The sequence below is a fragment of the Neltuma alba genome, unplaced genomic scaffold, assembly GCF_004799145.2.
Source record: "Neltuma alba isolate B1F8T4 unplaced genomic scaffold, ASM479914v2 tig00004768_pilon, whole genome shotgun sequence".
NCBI classification, from domain to species: Eukaryota; Viridiplantae; Streptophyta; class Magnoliopsida; order Fabales; family Fabaceae; genus Neltuma; species Neltuma alba.
Window position 1 is genome coordinate 59,003 of NW_021633855.1, and position 11,716 is coordinate 70,718.

At 31.8% G+C, this 11,716-nt stretch overlaps 1 protein-coding gene across 1 annotated transcript; it reads left to right on the forward strand.

Annotated features, from left to right (window-relative positions):
- Positions 1–6,332: 6,332 nt before the first annotated feature.
- LOC114745722 (terpene synthase 10-like) lies at positions 6,333–8,891 on the forward strand. The gene is made up of 7 exons (XM_028933887.1): positions 6,333–6,560; positions 6,701–6,962; positions 7,058–7,436; positions 7,619–7,837; positions 8,022–8,160; positions 8,256–8,501; positions 8,601–8,891. Exons 1-7 carry the CDS (start codon positions 6,333–6,335, stop codon positions 8,889–8,891), a joined length of 1,764 nt encoding a protein of 587 aa, XP_028789720.1.
- Positions 8,892–11,716: the final 2,825 nt, after the last annotated feature.

Genomic DNA, 11,716 nt, shown 5'->3' on the forward strand with positions numbered 1-11,716 from the left:
CAGCTTGTCTATCTATCATTGCGCATAAATACTTAACTGCATTAGTTTGTAAGGTTATATTCCATATTAGCTTGTTTTACATACTTTATGTGACCTGCACATCGATCTATTTGATGGAAATTAGTACTATGAAGATTCTCTAGAATCTCACCCTCCTTTCCATGTCATACAATTAAGGCTAGTAACTTTAAAGGGCAAGGAGGTGATAAGTGAAGAAGGTGGGCAGTAGAAAAGGACAAGGATGCTTGTTGTTTCCTATATTTAAGAAATAGTAGTAGCTTTTGATAGTTCATTTATCTGTCTTTATATATGATATTTTGGCAAGTAATCATTACTTGTTGTGTGTTGTGTAGTTTTGTATACCTCATAGGGAAGTGTACACATTGTCGGGCATAGGTGAGTGCCATCGGCTGACATGGCAGTTATATTTAAGTATATTATTAGTAAGTGAGCCTATATAAATGCTTACTAATGTAGTTTGGACCTATTAGCATAAAATTATTTCAAGTCTCTATTTACTGTAAGTTATGGACAGGGTTTGATTGTGAATCACTAGTTAAGATTTTTGAAAGCTATGAATTTCTAAGCAATATTGTTTACAGGTTCAACTCCTGTATTAGAATAGGAAGCTCTCCCAACATACCCAGGCTCGAACATGAGACCACTAGTTAAGCTAGCCAAAAGCCTTACCAACTTGACCAAGCGCTTGTTTAAAAATGACATCAAAGCCCGTGAGCTAGCCTTGAGTTCGCATGTCTAACAGATTGGTTTTGATAATATGAGAATTTTATTGTATGCCGCCTCTAAATGGCTAACCCTTTTAGGCCTTGGCCTTCAGGGATGGCTCTTATTGACAGTACTAGTTTTTTTACATATAAATTTGAAAAAAATTATTAAACAAATAATTTACATAATTAACAATTTTCAAAAATATTTATTATTTATATAAAAAGTGATTAATCAATACTTACTTTTATTATATTTAAGAAAACAATCTCTAATATTTTTACTGTATTTATATGGATAGAAAAGAGGGGGAGTGAATAAACTTGTCTTTCGGAGTAAAATCTTAGGGTGATCTTTCACAGGATAATAGGAAGCTTTGAGAAAATCAAGTTGACCAAAAGAGACTATCTCCAGACGTAGGATGAAGTTGGAGAGTATCTTCAAAAACAAAGCCGTGTTGCCAAACACGATTCACCATAGTGGAATTCCCAGGAAGCTGAAACTCGGCATAAATGATCATCGTACCCCCCCCCCCCCAAAACTCGCAGAAACAGCATGGACATCAAAGCTAAGGTTTCCTTTCTCCAACCTCATACCGTATGTGGTTATGGGAGAGATATAAAGCCGCCATAGTGCCATCAGATTTCTTAAATGCCATGAAAACCTGAGAACCTACCATGACTGTGGAAGTAGGATTAATAGCCCAGGCAATCCAGCGATTGTGTTTAACGTTATCCTTCTTGAGGGGCTCCATTTGATTTGCCAAGAGTAGTTAGAGTTAAATGGACTAGCATTGTATTTGTACTTGTGCGATGCATAGGCCACAAAAAATATCTTTTTTGAAAAATTGAAAATGTAATATAATATATATATATATATATATATAGAGATATAGATATATCTCAATGATTAAAGAACCAGACTAAACGGTTGGGTTGGTTGAATCTTTAATCGGAATTATTGACGACTCAATTTGGCTAAAAAACAACCATTATGAGCCATTATTAAGCGAGAGTGGTTTTTAAAAAGTTGGACGGTTTTTTTTGGGAGTCGTGAAAAATGCTGAAAAGAATTTAATAAATCTATAAAAATAAAATAACTAACCCTCTCAAGAAGTCCAATATATTTGTAGTTAATTGGTTGTCATATAGTTATTGATGAGTGATATCGAATTGTTAGCCTCTCCGGTAGTTGTGTTAGAAATGACGTTTTATACTCGAAAGAGAGTTATAAGTAGACCAACAGATATTTGTAGGTAGCTAATCGTACTATAGATTAACAAAGTGATTTTTAGGTTAATCAATCAAGTGAAAACAAGGTTGAAGAAGCTAGCAAGGCATTGGTGAATCTAGGTTATTCTTTTTGACATTTGCTGATTTAATTTGGTAAATCTTTGCTTTATTTAATTTTAATTTTATTTCATTTGCTCAACTTGAAGGAAAAGAGGAAATTTAATGTCTAATCACTGGTCAACTGAGTTTTCCATGGGATCAACCTTGATACACTATTAACTGCTTCGCAACTGATTCACGTACGGTATCTATCAATTTTTGGTAGTTTGGCATCGTTGTCGGCTCAAGGCAATTGGTGGTTTGAATTAGAAATCTTTCGAGTAGTTTTATATTAAGTATTTTCTTTAATTATTTTCTGGATACTTTTGATATTCGTTTGGTTTTTGGGTACCTAAGTATATGCCCCGCAAATGCAAAGCTACAAGCACACCACAGAAGACCCTCTAGATTGGTTCTAAGCTGGCTTGCTAGCTAATGTTCTAGAGACCAGGTAACATTAGTTTGCGCACCTAAAACCATGAAGCTACCTGATTAAGATAAAAATAATACCAGGATTGGCAAAGAAGAGACCTTATACATTGCGCTATGAAAAAATTCACTCCAACCTAAATGCATCCACTGACCCAGTAAACTGCAAGAAACTGAAGCTTACTAAGAACCAAGGCATCATCAAGCACATAGATCACAGTTTGTAATTAACATCACATAGTAACCAAGAGATTTTGAATCACTGGTAAACCAAGTAGCAATAATCCAATACAATGTTTGAGACCAAATGAAAGTGCAGAATTGAAGCGACAATTATTGTAGATGCTACTTACAGATCAGAGGTTCAGTTTTACACATTCAATTACCAAATACAATCGGTATAACCAACCTCCAAAATCATTAATCTAAACTCTAAGACCTAAAGAAGATAAAGTAATGTAAAAGAGGGTAAATTAGATGCGAAATATCCCCCTGATGTGAAGCTCCAAGATCTAGCCAAGCTCACTGCCTTAGAGTACCGAAGGAATTAGCCACAGAAGAGCTCCCATATCTATTGCGCTTAGCGCATCAACAAAAGTTAGGCTATGGGGGAAACAAGCTGCAGTGCGAAATTGAGAAAGAGAGATGCTGATGGGAGTCAGATGAATGTGGGTCCTAGTAAGTCAGATCCACATGAGAGCAAGTTAAGATGAAGAATCGCAATTCTCCACAATCTCCATTTCTCGCCTTCGGACCCGACGTCCAGCCATAGAAACGACGCCGTTTTGCTGAAAATTGATCCGCTTCTTTCATCCAACGCGGCGTTTTTACTATCAATTGACATGGCTGTGTTTTCCAAAACTTCGATCCTTGAGTGCCATTCTTTTATTTTAGCTTCCATTGCATCTTTCTCTACAATACTCTACACAGAATGAAATTCTCAAAGATAAGATCATCATATAAAAATAAGGAATCAATTAATTCAAAGCTTATTCCATACACCTTTTTTTTTTTTTTGCCAAAACGCCGTGTTAACACTCAATTATCCACAACATAAATTATTTAAGCTCTCAAACCCATCAAAATATGATATGAAAATATACAAATTATATGGATTTGTTGCATTTGTTATACTTTTGATGGTATTAGCAACATTTGCAATGAGATTCACAACTTTTTTAATGTTATTTACAACAATTTTTTCACAATTTCAACACCCCGCAAAATTTGAGCAAAAGGGTCCTGTTATAAATCGTTTACTAGACCTACTGACTTTCACCACTTCATTAACACTATTTACAACAATAATTTCAACACTTAGAAAAATCCAATGCCAACAATTTCATCTTCACAATTCAATATGAAGAGCATGCAAATCCTGAGTTGGATACGCTTGTAAGTAACATAGACCATTCTATTAATATTAGACTTTGATTTTAATACTACTTTAACTTATTCATATATATCACTCCTCCATTCTTTAATGTAAGACATATTTAACTAATTTAATTAGATTACGAATGTTAGGTAAGTTAGTTAATTATAATAAATATGACATGTTTTTCCTAAAACACTATAATCATTTTTCTTAATATCCTTCCCCTTCTCCTATTTGATTATGGTTGAATGAATATCAATAAAGACAATTTAGCAAAAATTGATTAATATGAGAAATAATTCTGATATTTAGGACCAAGGTCAGCTCAATAATTAGGTCTTATATTAAGGACCAAAAAAGCATATTAAGATTTTTTATTTTAATAGTACAAAATCTAAAAAATAATTTTTAACTCTCATTTCTTTCACATATGTATATTAAAATATTATTTAAACTGTTCCAAATTAATTTGAAAAATACTCGCAATAATAACAGCACCGACACATCAACAAGGAAACTAACTGTGTCGATTGGATGAATAGTGCCACACTTGCCTTTTGGCCCCCAGTTGCAAATTTGCAATTGATGACTTTAACTTTTCATAAAGAATAAACTAAGAAAAAAAATAGCGGACATATAAACGTGCTTTACAAATTAAAAAGAACACAAACAATTGAATCAGAATTGTGCATGCCCTTAATCACCTGAATGGGATAACCATGACATGAAAAGTTATAATAGACGGTCAAAGAAGGACAATGTTTGTAGAATAATTTAATAAAAATTACTATTTTTTTACTCTGAAAAATTTTAGGAGCCTAAATGTTTTCATGCATAAGAAACATTTTGACTTTCATTACACAGGCAAATAATCAAAGCTTAACTATAACAAAAAGTTTATGGGCATTGCAAATCTGTCACTATGAGCAGAATTTAATATAAAAAAACAATCTCACGTTCTTAACGTTATACATCTTTTTTTTTTTTAATTGACGTTGCACTTAATTAAATAATCAACAAGTCACTTTCATCCCAAAATATCTTTAACAAAATTAATTACCGAAAAGTCCCAGTGATAAATGATCAGTATGAACCTGTTGTGATTCTTTGTTCTGAAACTTGATATTGCTTACTCTCTACTTGGCAATGGAACTTAAGGTAACTAAATCCCATTCTTAAGACCTGATTGTAATTCTCCCAATAATTTATATCATTGATGAGAGGTGGATCTACTTTTGTTGAACTGTTGTTTAATAGAATATGCTTTATTTTGTAAAACTTTCAAAAGGGGATGAATCCCATTTAAGACGACTAAATAGAAAATGTCATTTTAATGAGATCCCAAATTGAAAACAATAGTTGCTTTAACAAGGATTACAGATCAAGACAAGATTTACAAAGAAACGTTTTTATTAAAATATCATCATTTTCCGTCATTACACTATGAAAAGAGAATTACTCCTCTGGTCCTATTTATATGACAGAGAGAAAATGTATTTTTTGGTTCTATTTATAGGGCATTGAGAGAAATTTTTTGTATGGATGTACAATTTTACCCCTCACTTATTATTGTATTGACTTTATTTATATGAGGTATAATGTATATTAAATAGGGATAAAGTTGGAAAGTCATTGAATTTTAAACGAGATTTAAGGTTTTTCTTGGTCTGTATAAAACATGCTGAAAGTGCCTTATAAATAAGACCAGAGAAGTATTAGTTATAAATTAATGTCAAATAAGTTAAGCTAGGGAAAGTTATGATCAAATTTCTACAAGGGACTAAACCATTGAAAAATGAAATTCACAATATTCATTATAACCAGCAAAATATGAGTTGAAAATTAAAGCACAGAAAGTCTTGCATCAAAGAAAAATTATTTCACAACTAGAAATATCATCAAACATCATTGATAACACAACTTCAAAAACCAAAAAGTTACGCCTTTACATGTCATTTACGCTTTTTACTCCAAACGTATGCAAAAAGTTTTGATAAAATGAACTGAAAATAAATATGCCACCAGACCCACTTCTTATGTATATTTTGAATCACTAAAGAAATTTTAATTTTATAGAATTTTTTTAGTGTAGTGATAATGGTTGGGGTCGTACGAGAAAGTAATATTTTAGGTATTGCAAATCAATTGCTACGATACGAGCCAAATTCAATAGAAAATGAATCCAACGTTGTTAATGTTATACATCTTTTAATTAAAGTTGCATTTAATTAACCAAAAAAGTCACTTTCATTTACTTACCCACTTATTGATTTATGTAATTAAAGTGATTAAATGTGCTCATATTTACGGCATGTTTAAAAAGATTTCTGTAGCAAATATAAAATGATTAGTACCTAATATAAATAGGGAGCAATGGCTTTCAATAACCACAGAACATCAAAAGAAGCAAAAAAGAAGGAAGTAGTAAAGTGAGTTGTAAGCTTTTTGCTTTTTCTCAAACCAAGCCAATGGCTCTCCGTCAATTCACCTTCTCAAACACTACTCTTCTCTTAAAAAACAAGATCGTTCCATCACTATCAACAGTAAAGAGCCCTTGTGTTCCTTGTTCAATCCAGTGTAAGGCTTCTTCCATTATCACTTCTGATCAGAACAGTACTTCTCGTCGATCTGCAAATTACTACCAACCTTCAATTTGGAGCCACGATTATATCCAGTCGTTAAAAAGTGCTTTTGGGGTAAGATTTATTTTATAATACTCAATTATTTTTTATGGCTCTTCATAATATTATTTCCTTGTTTTATGGGTATTATTACATACACAGGTCTTGCAAATTTTATAACTCGTTAACAATGAGAAAATATGAACTTTTTACAGGAAAAATCACATGCGGAAGAAACTGATCGGCTGAAAGAAGAAGTAAGAATAATGCTCTTGAAGTTGGAAAATCCTATGGATCAACTTGAGCTTATTGATATCTTGCAAAGACTTGGAGTGGATCATCATTTTGGCCTTGAAATAAGCAACATCATAGAAAGTGTTTACAAAAGAAAGGACACATTAAAAAGGAACAACAATTTATATGTCACGGCTCTTGAATTCAGAATCTTGAGACAACATGGCTATGATGTGTCATCAGGTATTTGTTTGATCCTCAAATTACTAAGTTGTGTTGAGAATATACTTGTTTTTACATACCATTAAACATTGTGTTATTTGAATGTGTGTCTCCAGAGGTATTTAAAGGATTTCTAGATGATAACGGCAACTTCCCTTCTGGCCTTTCGGTTGATATAAAGGGGATGCTTGCATTGTATGAAGCCTCATTTCTTTCAATGGAAGGTGAAATAATACTTGATGAAGCTAGAAATTTAAGCTCAACTTATCTCAAGGAGTTTATCCATCAAAACAAGGAAGAAAATGAGACATCCCTCTTGGTTAACCATGCACTAGAGCTTCCACTACATTGGAGGGTATCAAGATTGGAAGCTCGATGGTTCGGCGATGTTTATGAAAGAAGGCAAAAAATGAACCCTCCTTTGGTTAAGCTTGCTAAATTGGATTTCAACATTTTACAAGCCAAATACCAAGAAGACTTGAAAAATACATCAAGGTATATATATGTATGAAAATAATCATGCTTTTTCAAACATAGATCAAGGTTTATTCTTTGGTTTTTGATATATTGGAGGGAAATTCGGTTTTTATTTCTGTTTCATCTCAAACATATCTCTCGTTATGTTATTGTAAATGAAGAAGTTTATTAAGGAATTTTAATGAGTTTTCAATGTATAGATGGTGGAAAAGGATTGGACTTGGAGAAAAGTTGAGCTTTTCAAGGGACAGAATGGTGGAAAACTTCGTGTGGACAGTGGCATTTGCTGAGGAACCACACTTTGAATATTATAGAACAGTTGCAACAAAGGTTAATGCACTGATAACTACAATCGATGATGTTTATGATGTCTATGGTGAACTAGAAGAGTTAGAAATATTCACACGAGTTGTTGACAGGTTAGCACTTTGATTATTATTACCTCCTGTTCTAAATATAAGAGCTAATTTGCAGTATAAATTGCACTACAAACTATCTTATATATCTAAAACCGGAGCTAGTACCTTTTTATTAGATACTTACACATTAATTTCTCTCATTGTAAATTGTAATTGTCTTAACATGTGCATCAATATTTTGTAGATGGGATATCAATGCCATCGATTCTCTTCCAGAGTACATGAAAATATGCTTCCTTGCACTTTATAATTTTATCAATGAAGTGGCTTTTGACATCCTTAAGGAGAATGGACACAACATAATTCCACACCTGAGGAAAGTGGTATGCCTTGATTCAATTCACTAGACTTCACTAGTCGTAACGATTATATTCTCTTATTTCAAATGTTAATTATATTTTGCTTACTTCTTTTTCAGTGGGCTGATCTTTGTAAATCATACTTGGTTGAGGCAAAATGGTTACGTAATGGGTATCAACCAAACCTGCAGGAGTACTTAGAAAATGCTTGGATTTCAATTGGTGCACCTGTCATACTTGTGCATGCTTTCGTTGTACTTCCTAGCACAAGCTCTTCAGACTCAGTTTGCTTAGAAGACTATTATGACCTTATTCATTCTTCATCAATCATTTTACGCCTTACCAATGACCTTGGAACATCTAAGGTATCATGAAAGTCTCCTTTCAATTATTTAATTAACTATTTCAGAATTTCATGAAGTATGATATTAATTGTTTTACCACATTGTATAACTGTTTTGTAGCGTGAAAAGGACACAGGTGATATAGCTAAATCGGTTGAGTGCTACATGAAGGAAACCGGGGCTTCTGAAGCTGATGCTCAAAGGCATATAAACTCATTGATGTATGAAACATGGAAGAAGATGAATAAAGAAGCTACCAATTGTCCAGACTTCAAGAGTTTCATTGAAGTTGCTTTGAACGTTGGAAGGATGTCACTATGCATGTACCAGCATGGAGATGCCCATAGCATTCAAGACCTTGTGACTAAGAACAGTATTATGTCGTTACTTTTCCAGCCTATTGTTTTATGAACTTGCTTTGATCCACCGGCCTACCCTTACAAGTGGGGCACAAATAAAAATAAGAACAAACATGGGTATGTATGGAATTTCTAATTTTTATTGTCATTTATTGCATTTGGAAGTTGTCATTACAAATTGCTCTATTGTTATATATAGTAATTGTTGTAGATGGAAACTGTGAGACTAGCCATAGACTAACAGATACTCAATCTTGTATGCTTGATAAACCTTTTACATGCAGTCAAATAAAAACAAATAGATTCTGAAACAGGGTTTGCTATCTTATAAATATTAAATAAAATATCAGAAAAAACCCACATGCCTATCCTGTGATAGATATCATTGGATTATTTTGAAAATTAAAGTTCACATATTCTAATTTGGTCGGATAAAAGTGTATTTTTTGTAAGTCATAAAATCAAAAACTACAATTAAAAAGAGCTACAGAAATAAACAAACGAAGAAAAACAAATACAATCATGTAATTAATTAGGAATCTGGTTGTCGCCTTGAGGACTCATCGCTGGATGCACATGAGCAGAGTTGGTTTGGAAAATATTATGCTTCGTCTTCATGTAAATCCAAAACCGCCGAAATTCTAATATGGCAGCCACACAACCTAAGAAAACTATTTTGCGATCGATTCACTTGCTGTATCTGTCAATTTTTGGTAACTTGGCACCGTTGCCGGCTCAAGGCAATTGGTGGTTTGAATTAGAAATTCTTGAGTTGTTTTAGATTAAGCATTTTCTTTAATTATTTTCTAGATGCTTTTTAGGTACCTAAGTATATGCCTGTCAAATGCAAAGCTACAAAGGCATCACAGAAGACCCTCTAGATTGGTTAGTAACAGTAGTCTGCACACCTAAAACACGAAGCTCACCTAAGATGCAAATAATTGCACATTCAATTCCCAAATACAATCGGTATAACTAACCTCGAAAATCACTAATCAAACTCCACGACCTAAAAGAAGATAAAGTAATGTAAAAGAGGGCAAATTAGATCCAAACAAGTATCAGTTTATCAAATTAACTTTCATAAAAGTCAATCTAGACACTAATTCACTTTTATTTTAACTTACGTTTGTAAAAATCAGATGGAATAAAAGTCAATTTTGTCACCGCTAATCCAAACACACCTATTATGTTTGGCATCATGTTTGGGTATAAGTTATTTTGCCTAAAAAAGTCCCTTTAATTTACAAGCTAATTTTTATGGCTTATACTATATTTTGCTTATGCAAAAGCTGCTTTTCAAAATCAAAAGACATTTTTACCTTAGATTTATGTTCTCCTTATACTTCTCTTTGCATATTCAATGTACTTCCTAACCAATTTTTAGTTATTTATTTTTAATACTCTTTTAAATAAAAATAATTTTTAACAAAAAATTTATAGTATTTTTAATGTTATTTTTTATTTTATATTTACATAAATTGTGTAGAGTATATCATCCAATTAATTATGTAATATTATTTGGTTAAAAGAATTTCACATTACTATGATTTTTAATTTAAATATATTTTATTCATTAAATGTAACTCCTTCTAGTTATAATAATTTAAAATTTTTATATTTTGTAAATTTATTTTTAATTATTTTTATTCTTTAATAAAAGTCATGCCCATTTTGGTCATTCTATAAGCTAAACTTACTTATCTAATGATAATCTAAATAACTTTTCTACTTTACAAACTAATTTTTATAAAAATCAATTTAGACATAAATCACATTACCTACTCTATCTAAAACCTGTTTGGCTCAACGATTCACAGGGTATAAGCTCCTTTTTCATAACCAGAAGCGCGTTTCAAGATTTTGTGCTGTTTGGATTGGCAGTAAGCAAATCTGACTTTTGTGTGAAAAAGCCACAATAAGCTATAAGTAGAAATTAGCTATTTGTGGCTTATAAGTTATTACCTATGGCTTTTGAAACACAGAGAAAGAGAAAGTTCAGAAATTTACTATTTCTTCTAGTTCTTATTATAAGTCTCAAATACCTAATTTGCGGATAACGAAAAGGTAGTTAAAATTAGATAAAAATAATAAATAAGTCAGAAATATATTTTTGTTTTTAAATATGTCCTTGTAATAAATGATAAAAAATAAAAAATAAAAAATATATATGAGATCAACAAGAGATTATAAATAATTTAAAATTATTATATTATGTAAATTGATAATTTTTTTATTTTTTATTATTTAGTAAAAGTCATACATATTTTGGTAATTTTACAAACTAAGATTACTTATTCAATCATAATTCAAACAACTTCCCTTTGCAAAGTAACTTATTTATAAGAGTCAATCTAAATATAATCACATTACCCAATTTAACTTTTACCCAATCTAACTTTTTCAAAAGTCAAATTAAAAATAAATTACTTTTCCTATCGCCAATCCAAACAAGCTCCTATTATTCCATCTAACTTTTATAAAAGTGAGAATGAAAATAAGTTACTTTTTCTACTGTCAATCCAAACACAATCTAAATGAAAACAAGGTTGAAGAAGCAAGCAAGGCATCGGTGAATCTAGGTTGTTCTTTTTGACATTTGTTGAGCTAGTTTGGTAAATCTTTGCTTTATTTTATTTTAATTTTATTTCAGTCAGACCAAAATTTCATTGTGTTTGATCAACTCGAATGAAAAGAGGAATTTTAACGCCTAGTCACTAGTTAACTAAGTTTTTTGTGGGATCAATTTTGATACACTATTAACTGCTTTGCGATCGATTCATTTCTCGCCTTCAGATCCATATCTATTGCGCTGAGCATCAACAAAAGTTCGGCCATGGAGGAAACAAGCCGGAGTGAAAAATTGAGTAAGAGAGA